Consider the following 23,758-nt stretch of genomic DNA (forward strand, 5'->3'; position numbering starts at 1 on the left):
ATCACTTCACTTTCAGGTGTAGTGCAAGGTCCAGTCTCCTCCCTTCCTCCCCCATTTTTCCACAGTTTCTTTGCCAAATTACGAGCAATATAGGAGTTGAAAACAAAACCGTAACATATATTGTCACAGCCTTTATGTGGTTTTTATTTATTAGTGATAATGGCAATATGTTTCATTGTGTCTGTGTGTAAAAAAAAAAAAAAAAAAAAGAAAAACATTCTCCGGTACACAACAGATACAGCAAATTGTATTTTGTGGCAAAATTTGCATGGTCTCAGTGTGAATCAAGCAAAACACATTAGATACAAAGTGCACAACACAAGAACAGAGGTTTAATGTGGTGCACAATGAAAACTACATTTAACGAGCCTGCGTAGCACTGGTAGAGCGGCCTTTCAATACCCTGCCACAATAGTCACTATTAGAGCGCGCTGGTGATAAAATCTGTAGAAACACGCCGTCTCTGACACAGGCCATAATGGTAGCATGTTAATGACTGAAAATCAAATCACAGACTACACATCATCACATTTTTTTTTTTTTTTTAGAAATTGGGAGTTTGGGTGGGGTGGGGGGCGTAATTAAACATTCGTCCTCACTGAATGACTAGCCGGGTCTAATTGCTGGAAGACGACAGGCCGCTGCCTAGCTGAGCATCCACCAGCCCCATACTGTACACACACACACACACACACACACACACACACACACACACACACACACACACACTCTTTAACAGATGGTAATGGCACTAGCGGGCCTGCTGGGGTTCCTTCACCTCCTCTCACTCTCATTCTCAGCAGCCACTCCAACAAAAGTCTGGGTATGGAGATACAGACACGACACTGTTGGGCTGAAGCGTAAACACCAGGGACAGGAAAGAGCCGGCCACAGACGTTACCTCATGCAGCATCTCGAAGCAGCAGTGGACGGTCCCTCCCACCTCTGGAACAGTGAGATTCATGCTCAGCTATCGATTTAGCCACAGTTCCAGCTGGAAGCATGAGAAGGAGAGGAGACCACAAAGCAGAGAGGAGAATTTCCCAAAATTATGCATCTTTCCGTCCTTGACTGAGGCGCTATGACGGTTCTGAATATTCAGGCACAATTTAGAGTTCAATTGTTGTAAATAGCAGGTCAGTACAAATCCCAAAGCCAGTGAGAACCTTCCAGCATTGATACCTGGAGGTATCAATGGTATCAGGGGGAAAGCACAGCGAACGTCATACAGAGAGGTAAGTAAGGGAGGGTCTGTTAGGAGAGACGGAGGTAAATAAACTGAGAGAGACGGGAAGAGAGAACAAGGTAGAGAGGAGATACAAGATAGAAGTGAAAATGGAATTGCAGAAGCGTGAGAGACACTGATTTGAACATCTACTGATAAGGCTGCCCGCTCGAGTGACTGACGAGCTGGTGCCTATGGACTCCTCTGCTCTTTCGCACTCACACTCATATATATATATACACACACACACATATACACCAGGTTCATAGCTTCTCTGCTTAGTCATTCTTCTTCCTGAAAGTAGCCATATCTGCATCGCTATCTCAGGAGCTTATCAAACAAATCTCTCCAGGCAGTCTCCCAATATGGAGCTGCTCCATCTGACACACACACATACACACACACACACACACACACACACACACACAGAGCCATCCATCACCTCTAGCAAATCACATGCGCAGGGAGAGAAAGCAGCATATGGCAGCCTGTGAAACTACTGGCTTTAACCGCAGGGTGTGTGAATATCGTAAAGACTCACACAGTAACCATGGACTCAAAAGCGGCCCAATCGATAGTCACTCCACCGTCACATTTTGTCACTCTCATATGTATAATTTGCACCATTGAAGGGACGAGCGGCGCTGGCAGCCCAATCAATACGGCCCAGTGTGAATTGGAGACAGGGCAGTGACTGGCCAATTTCTGCCGCAGATGATGTGATTATGGACATTGATCATTTCCGGTTTGAACCTAGGACGAAAGTGTGCCAGCTGAGGCCCCAAAGGACAGGGTTACTGGACAGAAAAAAAAAAGTCAAAAGGGCAACTGCTTACCACTGTCCCAACAGGCTGCCTCAAAAAAAAAAAAAAAGAAAACATGCTCATTACAAACCTTTTGCACAACAAAAGAAGAAGAAGAGAAAGGGGGAAAAATCCAGGCCAGGCAAAGAAAAACGGTTATTCTGCTTTATTAATCATCCCTCCCCAAACATTTTTACATGAGAAAAGAACATGGATATGCTGAATTAGTATTTGCATATCTTTGATAACTCTTGATATCAAAGTAGACACACAGAAGCTAAACTTCACACAAAAACTGCAGCAGTGAAATAAGATAAGACTATATAACACGACATTTCTAATACATCTCTAAAAAACTGATTAGCACAGACCCCCTTTATCTTGATCCCATATTTTTATGGTTGCATTTTAATGTGACTTTGTTTTGCATTTCATTTACCTTTGATTATATCTCGTGTTCTAGTGAAGAATTTGCTTTTGATCATTGTGGGGTTCATAATTCAGCCTAGAAGACTTCCGTATGTGTCTACTGGTCTGTGTTACAGTACTGATCTGGTCATGTTTCTCCGAAATCAGCCAAGGACAGCAGCTCAGTGGCTTTGTAAAAGTTCTCTATTTTGTTGCCTGATTTTGTTCAGCATAATGTATCAACCATAGGACAACATCTTCAGTAAATTCCACCACTGAGTACATAATGAGGTTTGTACATTGTCAATAAACCATTGGTCACACAGTGACAGTAAGAGAGTTAGAACATGTGGTAGTAGTAGTAGTAGGCCAACTTTGTGTTATGGGAATTTGTGCTTTTCTAGTACTTCCTAGTGCCCACATCAAGGTCAAAGTTTCTTAAGCTTTTATTAATAAAGATAAAACATGACATTGACCAAACAAGAACTGTTCCAGCTAAACCCATTTTTAAAATGGCTCCAGAACGCAGTTGCGGCTCAAAGCAGCAGGAAATGGACTGACATTAATGTGATTATTACTGAGGGATTGGACTAACGCCGCTCGGGCTACTTAAGAACCATGATGTCTCAAATATGGCCATAATTAATTGCGCCTAATAAATCTCCTCTGCTGCGAAAGTGCCTGGATTTGAATGGGGTGCCATTAATGTGGCCGGATTAGTAACAAACGGGATAATGAGTTGGGATTAAAGAGCAGATTACTCTACAGGAAACAGTGAACGGACGCCTTAATCACATTTCAAGGACTTCACATTGAGTGAATATGTGTGATATTCTGATTGTGGTACAAGACAAGAAAACAGACAAGGTGCAGATGAAAGAAATAAAAGGAATGTGAGAGAACTGATGTAAACATTCAGACCTAAATTGGAAAGGTCAGCGTTAAGACCCGAATTGTGTTTGTCAAGACCTCACCAGGTTCATCTGTGACCCCAGAATTAAACCCACAAAAAAACACTTCATTAGTCAGACATATCCACTACAAGCATTCAGTACTGAAATTCTCCAGATCTCACTGTATGTCTATGCATCGTAATCACAAACCAACATTAATTAAGTGTGGTAAGTGTGTGTGTGTGTGTGTGTGTGTGTGTGTGTGTGTGTGTGTGTGTGTGTGTGTGTGGGAGACCGACCACTTCCATTATCCTCCAGCTCAGCTCACACTCATCTCAGTAAACAGGTTTTTGGTCAAAACTGCTCCAGTGTCTGGAGCTGCATTAAGACTGAGCAGTGTAAAATTCACACCCTGTCTAGACGAGAGGAGACGGGGACGCGAGGAAATAAAGGGGAAGGATAAAAAAAAAAAAAAATGTATTATGTGCTTAAGGTCTATTGCTTCCAGAATCATTGTACTTCTCATTTCAACCACAGAGAACATAAATCATAATGTACATATCAGCAATAAACCACACATTTACAGCAAAATCCCACATTTAGACATGGAGGTGACGCACACGTGATTTAGCACTGTGCAGAACGAGGAAGTGCACTGGTTAATAGCACTAGATAATAGTTAACGATCAAAAACATTCGGCCATTAACATCACAGAATATTTTAAAACTAATCACAGTTGAATCTGATTATTACTCTTTTGTTAAGGAGAAAAAAAAAACGACAATTAGTGCAACAGCTCCAGAAAGCTATTCTCCAACACAGAAACATAGAATTATGCCCCTTCACCCATAATACCACTGTGTTAATAAACCTATTGATCATTTCGCTCTTATATAACACATCTAATGAACAAAAATATATGTCACTCTCCTACTCCTCACAGCTAAAATTCCCTCTGGCTCTGCGCCTGGAGCAAGGGGCTGGCCGGCTGGAACATTGTTTTTATTCCCATGTAACGCTGCATCGTTGCGACTCCCACACCCCTCTCCTCCAGCGCGGCGCGGCACGGTACAGTCTCTACTCGGTGATCTCCAAGATGAGGTCGTCTCCCTCTAGGGTGCTGTCTGCGCTGACGTACACCTTGGCCACGGTGCCGGCGATGGGGGAGTTGACCACCGTTTCCATCTTCATGGCGCTCAGGACGCACAGGGGCTGTCCCTTCTCCACCTGCTGACCCTGCTTGACCTTCACCTCCACAACCTTACCCGGCATGGGGGCGCCAATCTGGCCTCGCACATCCTTCAAGGCTTTGGGGTGGAAGTGCATCTCCTGGAGCGGATGGGGGAAAAAAAGGGAAAAAAATGGAGTTACAGAACAAAGGCCAGAAATGAGGAAATAAAAAAATTAAGGAAGCGAGCAGAGAAGAAGCCATGAGGTGTGAAAAGGAGAGGAGTAGCAATGAAACAAGGCAGGCAGGAGAGAAGCAGTTTGTTTAATAAATCTCCCTGTCTGAGTCACTAAACGGTACTGTTTGCTGCAGGCTTGCGATATGCTAATATCACTTTAAGCATTGAAGCCAGGCCAGCGTGCTTGGGTGCGATTGAATGAGAAGACAGGGCTGTACCTTCATGGCCACCGTATCCCTGACCAGCACCGATCTTAGCTGACCGTTGAGTTCGAAGAACACCTCCCTCTGACCGGCCTTGTTTAGGTCACCAAGAGCCAGGGCCTTAATGTGGAGCGTCTTCCCTCTCTCCAGTTCAACCTGAGACAGACAGATGCGATGGGGAATGTGGGCAGAAAAATGACAATGGAAGGATTAGAAAATAATCGTATGGACGTTGTGGAGAGGTTAATAGGATTACATCTGGATATCAACAAGACTTTAAATGGATCCTTTCAATCAATTAGTCCAAGCAGCAGAGAACACAGCCGCACCTCAAACTCTTCTGCGATCTTGGGCCCGTCTAGGAAGAGGCGCGTGTTGAGGCAGTCCACCGGCCCAAACTTATTGCTGAACTCCTTGAACTCTGTAAAGACCTTGGGGTACATGGCGGCCGACATAACATCTTCTGGGGTGATATCGTCTCCGTGCGCCACACGCAGCTGGTTCTCTAGTGACGTGAAGTCCATCGGTGGTAGAGAAGCTCCTGGACGACCCTCCACTCGAGGCAGAGACTTCAGAACCTACAGAGGAGCAGGAACAGAATCCCAGCTCAACTCGACACCAACACCCATTCACAAAACTGAGAAAACTGAATGAACAAAACTATTGAATAAGCAAAACAACATGCCCATGTAGGAACATGTATTAGTGATGATTAACATTTTCACAACATTTTATTTTTTGTTAATAACCAACACATTCAGGTTATAGTTCAGCTTTAGTATATATATATTTTAATTTATTGCATATTCATTTCTACTGCAGTGGCTACTCTTTTCCCAACAAAGGTGTCAATGTAGACAGAACAGAGATCTAAAAAAGCAATTTCTGAGAATAAACAAGAATGAACACAACTCATATCAGCAAGTAAAATGAAGTCATGTAACCAGCACTGTAATTACCTGTAATTTTACAGAAAGTATTGAGATAAACACTCCCCCCAGCACAACATTGCACATTCTTTTAAAAAAATATTTTTCTTCTTCATTAAAGCTAATTCTTGAAAAGGAAATGAAATCCCCAAATTACCACAACATTCATGTCCACACTGAGTTTACGTAAACTTCTGACCCCAGCCGTGGTTGAATGAATGTTAATGTGCTGGTAGCTGACTAAAATAATCCACTCAGTGCTGTAATTCAGCCTTAAATTGTCAAGAGATTTATCTTGGAGCCATACCGACAAACCTTAAGATGCTGTAGTTTTACTATGCAAACCTTTACACTTAGAGAAACAGACACACAGCAGCAAATTAGTAAAAACATAAATAATGTATGTAGTCTGTCTCATAGATAAATTACATTTAAAAAAAATCTCAATTCTACTACTAGCAGCAGAAGAAAAATAACTACATTTCCAAAACACATGATTGGGCAGGTAGGAGTGCTGTTCTTTCATGGCATAGCTTTTAACATTTACAAAGAAAACAGACTGACCCTCATTTAAACATACCAAGAGAAATGATGAGTGACTGAATTGAAGAAAAAACTATTTTTTTTTGTCATCAGGACATTCGCACAAAACATCCCCAAGGTGCAAGCTCTATGTTTAGATGAATACTTAAATAGCATGTTGGTTTATTTTCATAGTTCAGCAATTATAATTAACATTTAAAAACCTGTCTAAAGATGGTTAACTGGATGTTTCACTCTGGCAGTGTTAGTAATGTGACTGGTATCTGCTGCTTAGCCATTCTACAAAATGCTAAAAGTTACATAAGAAGGTTTCTATGAAAGCTTTATTTGTTTCTATTATCATAACTATTACCGATTAAGGGTTTCTGGTGATGTATACCAGCCTCTGAGGTGTGCTCAGGAATACAGGGTTTCTGGTGAGGTAAACCAGACCTCTGAGGTGTGGTGAGATATTAAGGGTTTCTGGGTGGTTTAAAGCATGAAAAAGAGATGTTGTGCGAGTTGAGAGTACACTACCTTGGACCTGAAGGGCTCTGGAAAGCCTCCATGTGGAATACCAACATGTCCCTGCAGGAATTCCACCACAGAGAGAGGAAAGGAGAGCTCATCTGCCCTCTCCTCCACTTCAGCCCGAGTTAATGAATTCTGCACCATGAACTGGGCAAGGTCTCCAACGATCTTTGAGGATGGGGTCACCTGGGCGGTTAGAGAAAAGAAAGGCACTCAAACAGTGACAATCAAGAGGGAGTGAGAAGTATTATTGCTTCTTAGTCAACAGAGTGGACACGAGGATGAGGAGATTTGTGAAAGTGATGGAGTGAGGAAAAAAATGGTTTGAAAATAGATATTTTTGTGAGGACACCTACAAAAAAATGATTTGTGAGATTAATTTATCCCACTGCTTCATATGGAAGTGAGGGCTGGAGCTACAGCGTCAGCAGATTTCCGCTAAATGGAGCCTGAAAGCCACTAAGCCAGAAGATGGTGAAGACTTCGAACTCAGCAACACTCAGTAACACACATGCCGAGCAGCCGTGCTTCGCAATGACCAATCAGAATAAACAAAATGTATGAAACAGAAGAATTGCATTAGGAACACTTGAGAGCAGAGCCCATTCATCAGTGTCAGATTAATTCCTGCAAGAAACGAGGGCGCAAATCAGTTATATCTCTGTGGCGCCAGGCTCTGAGATTTTGAACACTCCCACAGTTACTTGAATGTAGAAGAATGTTCAGATATTAGTTTTGCGTGTCTAATTTTCACAGCAGAAGGTTCTGTCATTTAGGGTATTTACTGAAATATTACCTTGCCAGCTCAGTATTTACCATCTGTGGTGCACGACTTAACTGATTGTTGTTTATGATTCTTTATGATTATGATTCTGACAAAAGAGTTTTTTTTCACAAGCTTCTGGATTGGTAAAAAACAGAAACAGAGTGCTGTTTATACATAATTCCTACAACCATGCATACATGCACATAACTTTCTCACATGCTGTAGTTACATGATCAAAGGGTATAATGTAGAAATTGTTTAAACATGGTATTTCACCTGGCACAGGGTTGCCAGAAATTAGATTGTTTCAGCAAAATGTTTTCAAAAATAAACACAGATTTGGCATAACTGTCTGATTTTACTGCTGTAACTATTAATTGATTAAGGTAATCATACCTAAATATGAAATGGTGTCCATTAAGATTGAATTGCAAATTTCAAATTCAACTGTGTAGCCTGAAACCTGATTTGGGTCAATAATGCTTATAGTTGTACCTACTCTAGCTGGGTATAATATATTAAAGTTCAGCCACACATGTAAGTGTCAATAATTATAATAATGGGATATAATGGCTACACTAAATAAGCACCATATGCTCTTCATAGAAACAAACACTTTCAGTTTGCCAAATTACATTTATCACACCTATTTACGCTTGTACAATTAATACAAAATACAACTAATTCAGAAAAAAAACAAGATCTCTACAGATTCCTAATGCACGTGCTCTAATGTATTTTATGTCTACATTCTACAATTAGATTGTTCTACAATCAACTTATTGCAGCTTAGCTTTTACATATTTTTTCTCAAACAGTAAAACAAGGCAGCATGGCAGTGACTGAGTTTGTGCTTTGGCTTGCTGTAAAGGGGTTAAGAATAAACTGGGTGGTGGTGGTGGTGGTGTGTATGCACGCATGCACCTGCTGTCTCCTGTTGGGACTGATTCCTTAACCCAGCTCTCCTGAGCTGGTTCAGAAGATGGATAGTTGATGCTTATCGAGGGGTGGGAACCAGAGGGGCACAAGTGACATTTCACCAAAACATAAAACATGTAAATCTGTGACTCTTCTTTTCCTGTCACACTATTTATTTTTAAAATGTAGACATCAGAAGAAATAATGGTTGCCGTAGTCATAAATTACCTTATTTTTAAGTTCCATCTTTTATCATTATTTACTTTTGCAATATGTCGTAATCATTTTAATGAGACTGTGACTGCTGTGCCAAAGGGGACAAATAAATCTGTGCATGGGGAAGTGTGAAAAAAAAGAGGAGCGGCAGTGTGGGGCCACTGACACTGGCACCTCCAGTGCCATATCCCCCTGGCTGCCGACATTGACAATATTAACAGTGAGAGAAACGGGGGAAGAGAGGAGATGAGAATGGGCCGACTATCTTTTATCATTTAATTACGCCCTGCAAAATGAAAGGCAGCAAGGCGAGACCAAGCGCTCACAGATGCCATTGATTGAGGAGATCAGACACCACTGCCACTAACAGAACAGATAAGCTTTTTTTGCTTAAAGCGTCCAGTTAATCTGTCTCCAGGACAGGGTGGCACAGACAGGATTAGCATTCCTACTCCAAGTCATGCGTTCCCTTTTCTTCCTGTAGCTCCCCCCCTCTCTCTCACACACACACACACACACACACACACACACACACATAGAAAGAGACAGGAGACAAGTGAGAGGGGTAATTAAACGACTTATTGACAGCGTTCGGCTCCTGTGGACTGAGGCCCTTCACACTCAGCAGCAGACTGGTGTGTGCTGGGAAGCGACACCCTCGCGTTTTGTAATTAGCCTCCACTCGTGTGTAACATAAAAAAAAGCTGGGGCTGGGCCGGATAAAAGCACGCCGTACGGTATATGAAAACCCAGTGCAGCAATTACAGAGCACTGCGCCTCTCCGGAGGGTAAAGTATCGTATATAATGATGCTCTTCGTGGCTGCAGGTGTGATGTGTGTTTTAACCGCAACCCATAACACTGGAACATGCAAAAGTGATCTCTCTCTTTTAGTGTCTAAAGTAACTCGAGCACGCCTATGGATGTGCATCATACCATTCCTCAGGCTTCAGGAAGCAGCATTTATGATCGGCCGGGAACTCTCCTCAAACCAGTCCCCAATTTAAAAGCAGGCGCTTGAATTGCTCCATGTTCAGGATTAAGTCTTGCCCCAAGTGGCACTTAATTAGTCAATTTTAGCAGCGTAACATTTTATTTAAGTGCTTAGGTGAACTCAGCCCTGGGTAAAGACTCGCCAACGCTGTAAACCCACTGCTTTGCCTTTACAGCGCAACCAGAACTCGGATTCAGCGACAGCTTTGAGACAAAATTAGATCCCTCCAAGGTAGCAGCTTGCTGCCACAGCTTTACAGGATGTTCGACAGAGTGGAGCTGTTTTTACTCCCCAGATAAGGTATGAATTTACACTGAGCATGAGGAGGACCAATTTTTTATTATTATGCTTCGCCACTCGTTTGCATAAGCCTCATTTACACATGGCCTTTAAATTCCTGCTCTAAGCTTCGGCACTTTCATTAAATCAGGAGTCATCGAGGGCTGAATGATGGCTGTGACTGGACACTGTGGACCTGGACAGAAGAGATCTACTATAGTAAATATTTGGTCACCAAATCACCAAGCAAACATAGAACCCACTGCTATTAAAATGGCCCAGAAAAGGAAATTTTATTATGCTCTGTGTGTGTGACATTTTAATTCCTTGTAACAGTGCTTCCCTCACTTCAAGTTCCCTAATTTCAGGAAGTTTGAGTGAAAACTGTTGATGCATGTCACGTGTCACTTTCTGAGAACATATTCCAAATGGTTCTTGTCTAGTTTGCATTGTATTTCAGACGGTTTAACGAAAGTCAACATTGTACGAAAGTTAAAGACCGTGAACACCGATCAAGCAGGTTGGGGTCCGGGCGGCTCACCTTGATGAGGTCCCCCAGCAGCTTGTTTGCCTCAGTGTAGGCCTTCTTCACCTCCTTAAACTTGTTGCCCAGTCCCATGCTGTGGGCCTGGAAGTGCAGGTTGGTGTATTGCCCCCCCGGGATCTCGTTCTCGTACACGTCTGCGTTTCCAGACTTCATGGTGGCTGTGCAGTCGAAGGGTGCATATAGGCCGCGGGTGACCTCCCAATACTCGCTGTAATCAAAGACCTTCTCCAGGGAGATGCCTGAAAAAGGGATGTCACCCTCATGTTAAGAGGAAGAGGGAAAGGAGAAAAAATAAATAAAACAGAGAACAGAGAAAGCCAAATGCAGAAGTGGCACAGAGAAAAGGGAGCTGCTAAAAGGTCTTTAATCAGCAATGACAATGAAATGACTGTGTGAGTCGTCTCCATCAGTCTAATAATGACTGTTCTTTATTTATTTATTCACTGTGTGTGACAGGTCTGTCTCACGAGGAGACGTGAAGGGAGCATCATCAAGCTCCTTCCACTCACACCTTTCCACCACTTACTTCTATCAGGGCCACCGTTTACAGCTGGGATCCTAATGGCCCAATAGTGGGAATATCACAGCACACACAGGCTAAATATGTCAACACACACACCACACACACACACAGTCGTTCAGGCACCCCACCTACAGGTCAAATATTTTACATCATTTTACACTGTGAATAACCTATAGCCAGAGGTCACCGCAGCCTGCCTTTGACAGAAAGACATGGACCTACCTACCTGACAACATCCGATCAATACACTAACCAAACAAGCCTCTGCAACCACACAAACAAAAGATCTTAAGTATGACATATCGACATAAGGAGACATGCTGGGGCCTCCGAGGGGGGGCAGGGAAGACAAGGAAACAAGATTGATGAAGAGATAAGGGGAAAAAGTGAGGGGAGCAGAGGGGAAACAGACAACCAGTAGATGAGAGAGGATAGATGGAGACAGAGGAAGAGAGGTGGAGGGAGGGGGGAGACCCCCGAGGTCTCTCACAATCAACAATACTTAATGAACATGAATCTATTTGAATACAATTCATAATAATATAAAAAAAATGACAGAAAAAAGACTAAATGTGTCACATCTGTCATGTTTCACACTTGATCAACAAAAGAAACATTATCCGTGTTTTTCTAAAATTCTGTATGCCAATATGCTACAGTGAGGTGCTGGTGGAGGTGTCTGAGAGGAGAATGCTAAAAAAAAAAAAAAACTATCATGGACAACCCCTCTCACCCCATGCATGCCTCCCTGATGGACCATCAGAGCAAAAGACTCATCGCCTCCAAATGCAGAGCTGAGCGACACAGGAAGTCCTTCTTACCCTTGGCAATAACACTGTACAACTGCTCCTCATTCTGTAGATCATCTTCTCAGGATCAGTATTAATGCCTGGCTTTTCATGGGACTGTGAAATTATACCCTCCTGTATGCTATGAATGTTGGTTTTCATCACTCACAACATGCCCTCTATTTAAGCCACAACACTGACACTTTTTCAAATCACTTGATAAAATTAATGTCATTTTACTATACATAGTAATTTATTACCTTGTAAAAAAAATTATACATATTATTATTATTTGCACTATTATTATTATTTGCACTACTATTACTGATCTTATTTTCTTGTTGCTTTGAGTATGCTTTTAGATCAAAAGAATTTCACTCAGGAAACATTTTTTTATCTTATATTGTAAGGCAGACTACTAAAGGACAGAAGATAGGAGTTTACTGTCTGCATTTATGTAAAATGTTGTGCCTCAAAGCAACTCAATTACCCAGTCAACAACCTGCAGAGTGAACAGGGAGTGGCCCTCTGCAGAGGAAGAATCTAGAGATTTACATGAAAAACAAAAAAAAAGTGCGAAGGCACTGATTCTTTCTGCTGAAGTCACACACCCACACAACACCACAGTGGGGACCGGTGGTGACAGGAATCTAGTCAAGAGAGGAATGCCTCTCAGCAAGAGAAAATATGAGAGATTGTGCAGGTTTGGGGTGTAAAGGTAACAGTGATACATATTCAAAATAAAGAAAATTAATGCAGTCCAAGTTACATATTACAAGGCAGCATTTAGAACTTCTTCTTTGTGCATGGACATGTATTACGATAATTATAGAATGATAAAATGTTATAATGCTGACATGCAAAATAACAAATTTACCACTGAGAAGTACAGCATAAGATAAAAATATAATGAATTATTATTTTGTATGTGTTCTAAAATATATAACTTTTTTAATATACTGTAATGGAGTATTGACCCTCCGTGCGTTTGAGTGTGTTGCAAATATGGTCCAAGACCAAAAACCTGAGCTTGCTTCAGCAACAGCTCCTACATATCTTATAAAAAGTCAGAAAATTCATGTCAGACATCTATTCTACTTCTACGCTATACTCAATTGCTTCGAGTTATAAGAACACTCACAGTTTCTGTCTTAGTGGATTCTTATTGGATAGTGCACTCACTATGGTCATAAACATTTATGCCTATACACCTTCCACTCCCCATCTTTTCTCTCTTTACTATGCATCAGAAGGGTAAGGAACAATGACAAAAGAGTCATGAGGAAGCTGCAGCTGTTGGAACAGTCTGCACCATAGAAACACACATGCTGTCAGTGATTTAATATCCACATCGATTCTCACAGCTGCTACAACAGGGAGGAGGGAGTGTCCTGGGGGGTGATAATTGTGGTCAAATGCTGCAATCATCAATTTCAGACCATACTGCTCTCCCTCACAATCTGAACAAGAATATAGTGTATTCAGTGTACGACACAGATCAGCAAATGTTCCCACAGGGACATAAAGATTCAATCTGTGCGTCTCACACAGATTTACAACCCACATCTGTGAGCACATGTGCATCAGGACTTGTGTCATATATAGATGTATCGCACAACTTAACTGGGATTTTAATAAAAATAAATAAAAAAAAAAAAATACAGACGACCTCCTCAAACATCTCTGAACTCCAAAGTTAAATTACTGTCTTTTCTGCATGTTTTTTTATTTCTGTGTGTGTCACTAATAAGGTCAAATGTCTGGCCTGCCAATGAGGGAAACAAATTTTCTAACTAAGTTGTGTTAATTATGCCCAGGTTGCACTTTGTGCATAAGCATGTGAAGTTAAAAGTATGAATCTTGCAACATTATTACAGGCCACATGTGGTGTCTGCGGTTAAAACCAAAGGTAATATTTGCCTAATAGCTGTCTGGTCCCCATAAGGCAATGTGTGTGTGCTAGCTCAATAAAACCCACAGTCAGTTGTGTAAATGAGGAGTGTTAGGTAACTATAAGCATAAGATGAATGATTTTAGCCAACATTATATCTTAAAATACGCTGATGCATTAACACCAGAAGTTCCACATGACACACACACACACTCTCTTCACCTCTGCATCTCGCTTATAAACAGAGAATCAGCAAATTCAAGCAAAGAACAGCAGCAAAAGAGGTGAACACACACACACACACACACGCACAGTGAAAGCAGTGAAATGACTGTAAAGCCACAATTAACTAAAGGGCAGCAAGGTCAGTCAGGGTGGCTGCTTGCCGACCCCATCAGTGACCCCCTCATTCTCCTCTGTTTTCATTCCCCTCTCTGCACCATCAGACCCTCAGTCTCAGCTCTTCTCTTCTCTTCCTGATTGGACATGCTGTGATTCTCCCATTCCCCCCAGGCTGATTTCTGGAATGTTATTTTTCTTTAACAGCTGCCTAACACTGGTCCTGTTTCTCAGCATGTTACGTAAAAAATATTATTTGTTTAAAATCATTGTGAAGCAATTACTAATGAGCAAACAGACAAGGAGCAATTAAGAGTGTGAGGGGAGAAGAAATAAAAAAAGACGGTGGTGGGGGTCAGGTTAGGCTCTTTCTGCATTATCTGATAAATCGAAGCTGCATAACGGATGCTTGGTGACTGTTTATTTATAATGTTAAATAGCATAAGTAGTCAGGCCTCAACACATGACCTGGAAAATGAGTTCTGCTGCTTTGTTTCAAAGAAAACAAGGCAAGCTAAACAGGGGAAAAAGAGAGCAGTGCCACGCTTTGTTACATAAACCTTCAATGCAGCGAGACAGTCGAGAGTGAGTGTAGGGAATAAAAAATCTACTGTAGTGGATTTCAGATAGCTGTGCCTGTGGCCGTGGCTACTGGCGAATGACAGTTGGCTAGAGTGTCATAAGAGTGACTGAGAGATGTGCCTGTAAGAACTGACAGTAAAAAAATTATGTTCACTTATTAGAGCTGCCCCTTGACCAAAATCTATGTGATTGAAGCCTAAGACAGTTATTTGAATTAAAAAGCCTTGACACTCCTTCTTAATCACAGATGGTAAGGCAGATCAGATTCAGCACAGTAACACATTTCAGTGTTCAGCATGAGATATGCAATCAAAATATAAACGTCAGATTAAATTGAACAATCACACTGTAATATGAAATGTTACCCAGTACCAGCTAAAGCTTCAAATATCTATTCCACATCTATTCATCAATCTATTTTATTTACTTCCTGAAAAGAAAGGTAATCAAACCAAGGTAACATTTATAAAATGTAGTATAGCCTCAATCTAGCATTGGCCTTGGAAATGTAAAGTAGAAAATATGATGTGTCAAAAAGTGCTAGAATAATTCATGGAGAGACGGAAAAACAGCAAAGAACTGGACAGCTGGCATCATTGAACTTGTTAATGAGCTAAAACTCTACGTGCAATCAAGCCTCAAAGTGGAGAAGTAGACTAATAGCAGCCACATTAGAAGAGCCATTTGACTTCTGAGTACATGAATGTCTACTGACTGCCTGCAGACAGGCTGGACGCACCTGTGTTATACTTGGTGCCTTTGGTACAGGCCACCAGCGCACCCATGCTGGGCTGAGACGTCATGCCTGCCATGGAGTCGACTGCAACGTCCACAATGTCCGCGCCGGCCTCCGCACATGCCAGCATCGCAGCCACCCCAGCGCCTGCTGTGTCGTGAGTGTGCACGTGGATGGGTATGTCTGGGAAACGGTCACGTAGCGCACCAATCAGGAGGCGGCTGGATGCAGGCTTCAGCAGACCTGCCATGTCCTACAGCGAAAGAGGGAAGGAAGGACAGTGTTAAGTGAGTGTTACACCACCTTTCTGGTCACTTTCACATTTAAATAATTATCACAATCCAACAAAATTAGAAAATAAAAGATGAACTAAAAGATCCATATATGTCAGAATTTGAATCTCCTTTTCTCTCATCTTAAGCAAACTGAACTAAGTTTGTGAAGAGAGGTAGGAGAAGGGAGGTGTACGTAAAAGAGACAGTAACAAAGACCGCAAACAAGCATTTTATCATCCGTTTGAAGAATGACAATAGAAACACTCCAACTGAAGGAGAATGGTAAAGACAGTCGGAAGGAATTAGGAGAGGTTGCAGAGGAAGGAGACAGAATTGAGAAAAAGGTTGCAGTGAAAATGGAGGGTGAAAAAAGCAGATATGTCGACATGGGGGTGGAGAAGGTAAGCCGGGAATGAAATGAGTGATGAAACGGAGAGAAAGAAAATATTGCAGACGGGTGAAAAATAACAGCTAATATAGAGTTGGTGCATAAAACATTGAGTTTTATGTGAGGGTGTATGTGTGCGTTTGTACCAAACATAACATACCCACCTTGATAGACAGTATATGTGTTCCAGCCTTGACCAGTTCATCAGCCAGTTTCAGGTAGTAGTCCAGCGAGTACTTCTGCCTCATCGGGTCAGACACATCACCAGTGTATGAGATGGCTGCTTCGACCACACCCCCCGCTGCACCTGCCGCCTCCATGCCCAGGACCATGTTGGGTAGGTAGTTGAGCGAGTCGAACACACGGAAAATGTCCATCCCATTCTCCTTAGCAACTTCACAGAACCTGCAGTATGCAGAAAACAGCTTCAGGACAGGACGGGACTCCAGACGAATGGAAAAAAATGTGACTCATCAGAAAAAGAACAGAATAGAATAGAATATAATAGAACAGAACAGGAGAGGGTTTGTATATGTGCTTATTTCAGATTACCACAACAATGCATATGACATTATGCACATATACTTTTTTATCTAATACAATTATACAGTACATATCGCATCCTTCCACACATCCTTTTCACACTTCTGGTTAAATGCATCAGCCATTCTTTGTACTATGTGCAGTAATATAAAATAAAAAATAACAGAGTGAAACAGGACTACAAAGGAATGATGAAATATCAAGCGTCACACAGATTCTCCAGCGCTCTGCAGATCAAATCCTCAATCACTATTTCTCTCCAAGGGCTCTCATATCAGTCAGTGAAATGCTGTTGTCTTTTCCTCGGTCATGCCTGAAGGGAAAGGTTGAGCAGGACTTCTCACTCAGTGCACCTGGGCTCTGTGGAGTTCTCCCACTAGCCATTAAGTCATCCCCAACAGCTTGAGAAGGGAAGGGGCCACATGGAACGATGAAAGGTGAATAAATAGAGTGTGGCAGTTAATACTGTTTCTAATTATCACTACTTTTCTCTATCCATCACTGATGTGAGGTTGTGAAGGAAGAACCCCCTTTTTGCTGTGACAACAGACAGTGTGCCACATGAGCTAGAGAAATGATGTGATACAGTCTACTGAAGACATCTGAGAAAATTATGAATATATTAAGTCACAAACAGACTTTTTATTTCTGTAACACCACAATCTAATTAAAGCTATGAGTTATCATTTAAGGCCCATACTGAGACCATAAAGGACAGCAACCATAAAGGCCTTAACCTGTAGTCAAAGACCTGCAATCAAAAACCTTTCATCAAAGTGAAAGATGACAAACCCAAAACACAAGTAAGCAGCATTAATAAAATGGAAAAAATTACAAAAATGTCTGTTAATGTCCTTTTTACAGTCTGTATGACTGAAAGGTCGAGTACACATCCAGTATCCCATGCGTTGTCCAAGATCATGCTGTAGTGATAAAGCTATTGATTTATTTGGTTAAGGTTTGTGGAGATTATATCACACTAAAAACAAAGTCATATAGGTCAATCAATGCCAGTTAATAGAAAGGTCACATGGTTGGTGAACAGACCAAGGGGTGAATACAGCTAGTTCATGAGCCATTCCATGGGTGCCTAATAAGCTGGGCTGGGACCCAGCTTGTCTGGTAACTATGTGGTGACCAGAAGGCTCATTTCTGATTGAAGGAGTAATAAGTAATGGGGTTAGTTGGGTGCAGCAGCTTTTGGGGACTGACTTGTAGACAGCGTTATCGGGGTAGTTGGTGTAGCCCACAGCGTTGGCACCTCGTAGCAGCATTTGGAACGGCACATTGGGTATGAGAGACCTCAGCTCCTGCAGGCGACGCCATGGGCACTCAGACAGGAAACGCATTGCCACATCAAAGGTAGCTCCTGAGGTGGGGTGATACAGAAAGAGAGAGAATTAGAGCTGTGGTTCATTTCAGGTTGAATTACTTTTTCATTTACTTGGAAGGTCATCCTATACAAATCAATAAGTTTCTGTGAATCAGGTTAAGAACTCCCATGTGGACTCTCCAAAGGCTGACCCAGACCTCACGACCACTGGCAAAGTTCACAGTCTCAGTACTGTGAAATAGACGTCCACCCCTATGGGCAAAACCCAACCTCCCTCACTCAATTTCTTCGGTTAGGCAAAGATGACCTATCAAGCTGCACATGCGACCTTTAAATGAAACCCCAGGCAGGTGTACTGTTTATACAGCCAGGCCTGAGTTCGACGCCTGAGCACATCCTGACCCAGGACCTGCAGTTCTGCCCAGCCCTAGTAACACAGAATGCAAGAGCTCAGCTGGGGCCACCCACGGTTTCCCTCTTTCTAATGAAAAAGAATTGGCTGGAGCAGGGGGGACAACCGTAAAGGTCACAATCCATCTCCTTTCCATTCCTCTGTCTTTTAGGCAACATGAAATGGTGGCGTGAGTAAAACAACAACAAAAAACAGTGGAGACAATGGCACACACATGCAAAATAAAAAGGAAGGATGGAGAGGAGGACTCTAGATTAATTCACTTCTTAAACATTTGAAATCTCACCCCCCCAGTTCTCCACACTGAACAAGTTGCTGAAGTTATGTGCAACAAATGGGGCAATATGTTTGAGGTCGTGGGTCCGGACACGGGTGGCCAGCAGGGACTGGTGGGCGTCTCTCATGGTTGTGTCCATCAGCAGAAGCCCAGGATGGGCCCGAACAGCCCGTGCAAATCCCTCTGGACCCTCACGCAACAGCACATCCCTGAAGCCCACAGGTGGCTGTCCTGTACATGCACAGATAGAACAATGTTAAGTATAGCTGTGCACCATATTACACAAAAACATGTTGACCAGGGCATGAAAAAGATTTGGAAGAGAGATGTTCCTCACTTTAGTTTTAAACAACCTTGTCAAAGTGAATAAACACTTATTAAAGAAATACCACTGTAATAATCAAAGTTATTCACCTCAGCTGCCAATACCTTTCATGTTGATGTCTATGTATATTAAGCATGCACACATAAAACCCATGGCACATGAATATTTGAATAACTATCACGGATAGGTAACACAAAGCACACCTTCATATAACTTCATGCCCCACAAAACTCCCAAACCCAATCAACACACATAAGGGACACAGCTCATCAGAAAGACCAGCACATTATCAGCGTTTCAATGAGATTTTTTGCACAGCTAATCTGGAAATCTTGTCTCAGGAGGTGCACCACCAGCTCAGCTTCTGCTGAGGTCATCAAGCCAATTAAAAACATCAACAGCTGAAAGTGGAGCTAATGCTTAATGCGGTATGCTCTGCATAATGGAAACCACAAAATATAATTCCTGGCAATAATTAGTAAAATGTAGATGAGATACTCGCTGGATAAATTTGGGTTCATTAATTTGATTAATTGGCTCCAGTAAAAATGCCTGATTGGGTTCCTCTAGGTACAAGAATAAAGATAAAACTGAAATAAACACACACACACACACACACACACACACACTTGAGAGCATATAAGCTAATTAAAGTGAATCTGACAATTTTACTAGGTATCATTTATAAGGGCATAGTGTCCCAACAGACAGACACAGGGGGACGTTTTAGTGCTTAGATCTCCTCTTTCCATTGCAGTGTTGAAAGGCATGTGTGTCTCTCTTGCACACACACACACACACACACACACACACACACACACACACACACACACACACACACACACACACACACACACACACACACCTGCATCCTGTGACCCAGTATATGTTGTGTCAGATAGTACACATAATCTCACACTGAAGCAGGAGTGAGCAGTGGAGACAAGGATGAGCTCCAGCCTTACCAAGTGGCACTTGAGGAATGACTGGGTCGATGGAGGAGGGCTTGGCCTTAACAGGGATCGGAGTGGTTGGACCATTCACCATCACATGACCTGGGAGACCAGAGGGGGAGGGGGAAAAAACAAGAACACGTGGACTTACAGCAGTGGCCTTAATGGAGATGTAATGAAGCTGTGCCGTTGAGAGCAGCAGGGTCCGCTCTAATAGGCACAGCACCTCACGCCACTAAAGCAGGAACAGCCGATGGCAGCGGCGTGACCTTTACTGCCAGTTGAAAAGTCAATGAGAAAGATAAAGGCTCTTTGAGAACCACTCTGTGTGTGCCTGAACAGCTACCACCTAATAAATTGGAAGAATCAACACAGTGTCATACTGGGGCACTAATCTACCAGAACAGGCATGTCTGGACAACAGGGCTGGGCCATAGCAAATAGAAAAATGCATACATCTACTGAAATCAAGTGTCTTCAATGCATAAGAAAAATTACAACAAGATCTCCTCCTTTCCACTTTTGCCTTTGGTCTGCTCACTAGATGCCCTGAGCACTGTTCTATTGTTAGGCCCTTAGTGACTGTGTACATTGTAAAAAGCACTGTATAAAAAAAATGATTGATTTGATTGATAAAACATTATTTCATAGAAGGATAATAAAAAAATTGAAACGGGGATCCATTTTATCACTTCACCAGTCACACTCTCCATATTTATTATTGCTATGAGTCCTTCCAGGATTTCGTAGGTTTTAGGGGATTGTTGCAGCCTAAAATTTTGTGGCTACTTGACCAAAAAAAAGACAATAAATAAAAACGTTATTTGAACAGACAGAACTTTTTTTTTTATCAGACAGAAAACATTTTTGTTAATTGGCAGGGCTCTATACTGTAGATTATATTAAGTGCATGTGTGCATGTGTGTGTGTGTGTGTGTGTGTGTCAGACAGATTCTCTGGATTTACCAAGATAGTGCAGCAGCTTCTGGGCTCGGTTCTGCACTGGCCTCAGGTTGAACAGGTCAGGGTTCTCATCGATGAACTGTGTGTCGACGGTTCCATAGAGAAACTGATCATTACTCAGCACATTCTGGAGGAAGGGAATATTGGTCTGAGGGAGAGAAAGAGAAGGAGAGAGAAAACATTAATCACACTAAAAAGGCAGGGGATTACAGCGGCCACCCCTCAAGAGGCCCAGGTGCATTGTGGGAGATTCAGATGCACTGACAGGAGGTGCTAATGGCCTAACAGGGTGAATGAGGTCGCCCGGTGACCGTTTGCTCACAAAATCAATACCATTATCCAAACACTCAATACTCTTCTCTCTATCAGTGCTGCAGTATAAAGGCATGAGGGCTAAAGAGGGGAGAGCAGAGGGAAGGATGGAGAAGAAGTCAGACTGGGGAGAAAGATATCGGCAGTGTGTGTGTGTGTGTGTGTGTGTGTGTGTGTATGAGGTGTGAAACCCCTTATCATTCCAGACCATAGAAAGCTCCTGGACATTTAAGGGTTTAAAAGTAAATGAGAGTGACAGGTTGGAGGAAAACAGGAGTGTGTAGACATCCACTCGTCGTGTCCAGAGTTTTCCCTTTTAGCACCAAAGTTCTACACCATTCTGCACCTCACACACACCCACATACACATGTGTGGGTCCCCGGAGGAAGGCTCTTGGCAGCTGAGGGAGACAGTAGCAGGACCATTGCTGCTCCAGTAGAGGCGCATGACGCGAGCGCACTCAAACACTGACCCAGATTCCAGTAACTGCAGAACCAATTGCAGCCGAAAACCACTGCAGGAGAACACACACACACACACACACACACTGCATACAAACTCACATACACACAGCAAGCAATTAAACGCATCCTCAACACATATACATACACAATCAAAATATGTGCTGAAATTGGATTTAATTAGGCATAAACATCAATGCGCTTCAATGTGGACCCGTTTCGGGGGGAGGAGCAATCAGCGTCCATTGGAATAGGGCCATCCATGATAAGGGAGGTTATGTATTTAAAAGGTTTCAATGACAAACATGCTACAAATGACATAAAAAGTCAACTGAACTCAACCAATAGACAACTTCAGAATTCATAAATATTTTATAAATCATTTAAAAAAAACATAATATTTCTGATAAATGATGAGCGGTAAAGACTTAATACAACATGAAAAATAATGTAATAACATTAAGTCTTTAAACACACATGGTGCCAGTCAAATGGGACCCTGCACTGTATTCTGGGGTGAAGTGGCTCTTGGTTGGTGTGCTGGGGTCAGCAGAGGCTGGAAATATAAAGCCACGAGAAGCTTTCAGCAGACAAAAGCTGTCCCATGAGGGATCAGACCACATACGCTCGCCGCAGCAACGTTCTTTTTTTCTTTTCAGTGCTGAACTTGATTAAACCTTCAACCCAAAACTGATAAGATAAATGAGGTACTGAGTGAAAAACAAATCCAATTAGAGTCCCAATTATTTATTAGACCGCTCGTGACAGCATCTAATGCGTGAACATAATTGGCCTCTCAGACCAAAGAACCCGGCTGCGACCAAACACTTCCTGTTATCGATCATTCATTCACTCTGTGGTGGAACGCAGCACAAAGCCTCCACTAAGCCTGTGCAGAATATGTGGCTTTTCGAAGATGAGAAGCTCCCCTCAGAACATAAAAAAAATACCACCACTTTCATAAGGGCAAAGTGTGAACTTTTCACATGCCGCTTCACTTATGCCCTGTTCGCAGGTAGCCATATTAAAATAGCTCTTCGGCTTCAGACTGCCAATAAACTAGAGAAACCGTAGCCAAGTAGGTGAACCAGAGAAAACCAGGAGAAAAACATCAATGATACGTTACACCTCTGCACATCTCCAGGGTATACTACACATTTCTTTTTGCTACACAAAAAGAAATGTGTGTGTGTGGACTTAAGTATTAAGGTGGTTTTGCTCAGCAAAGCAGTTTTAAAATGTGCTTTATAAAAACATTTTGCTTGTGCAGCAAACATCAGCACATATCTACACACTTAATAAACTTAATAATCACTAAATAAACAAAGAAAAAAAAATCTCCCATGACACATGTGTACATGTGTCACATTCACAGTAGTAGGTAAAAATGGATTATATCGATCATTGTACTGGTTAAAATTCTGAAAATAAATTTTTTTTTTTTCTTGCAGAATTGCAGTGTAAAATAAATAGTTCAAAAGTTCATAAATCCATGGGAGCATAAAGACCCCATACATCTCTGTATAAAAAGGCTGTTTTCCAGCTCTGTTCTTGTTGAAAGTTCATGTGTGCATTTCAGCTTCAAAGCAGAGCTCTTCAAAAGAACGCAGAGATGCTGGCTTGCTAGGTTTGTTTTAATAAATATCGATTTTAGAGTCACAAATGGTCTTCTTTAAGAACCCCAAACCTTGACCACTCACCCCTTCATCATCTGCAGCTGAAACGAGGTGGAGCAGTTCCACACTGTATAAAGCCACAAGCTGAAAGAAAGAACTCCAAGGTCATGCTTTGGACCATGTGTATACTGCTGCTGCCTAGTATCCATCATTAACCAGCGTGGTGCACCGCTCCCCACCGTGAAATTATTTAGTGAACGCGGTTCTGCTGAGGTCACCTCAAGGGGTAAAGACGTTCTGCTGCTTTTGAGGCTACAACATTTCTTCTCAAAATTCTTCTTCACCGATGACGTTTTTCCACCAACTGAAAAGGAGAAGCCCAGGCTACATTTGTGTTCTCT

General features: G+C 42.2%; 1 protein-coding gene across 1 annotated transcript in view; it reads right to left on the bottom strand.

The window, feature by feature from the left end:
• Positions 1–2,179: 2,179 nt before the first annotated feature.
• Positions 2,180–23,758, bottom strand: part of pcxa (pyruvate carboxylase a) — a 97,840-nt gene continuing 76,261 nt past the window's right edge. Inside the window, exons 11-21 of the mRNA XM_028982210.1 lie at positions 20,972–21,116; positions 20,018–20,107; positions 18,737–18,958; positions 17,918–18,074; positions 16,327–16,567; positions 15,503–15,752; positions 10,635–10,879; positions 6,928–7,107; positions 5,269–5,517; positions 4,955–5,095; positions 2,180–4,659 (exon numbers count right to left, since the gene is read on the bottom strand). Coding sequence (XP_028838043.1) covers positions 4,408–4,659; positions 4,955–5,095; positions 5,269–5,517; positions 6,928–7,107; positions 10,635–10,879; positions 15,503–15,752; positions 16,327–16,567; positions 17,918–18,074; positions 18,737–18,958; positions 20,018–20,107; positions 20,972–21,116 — 2,172 coding nt within the window. The 3' untranslated portion in view covers positions 2,180–4,407. The remainder of the gene's footprint in view (positions 4,660–4,954; positions 5,096–5,268; positions 5,518–6,927; positions 7,108–10,634; positions 10,880–15,502; positions 15,753–16,326; positions 16,568–17,917; positions 18,075–18,736; positions 18,959–20,017; positions 20,108–20,971; positions 21,117–23,758) is intronic.

Source organism: Denticeps clupeoides, chromosome 6 (assembly GCF_900700375.1).
Source record: "Denticeps clupeoides chromosome 6, fDenClu1.1, whole genome shotgun sequence".
NCBI lineage: Eukaryota > Metazoa > Chordata > Actinopteri > Clupeiformes > Denticipitidae > Denticeps > Denticeps clupeoides.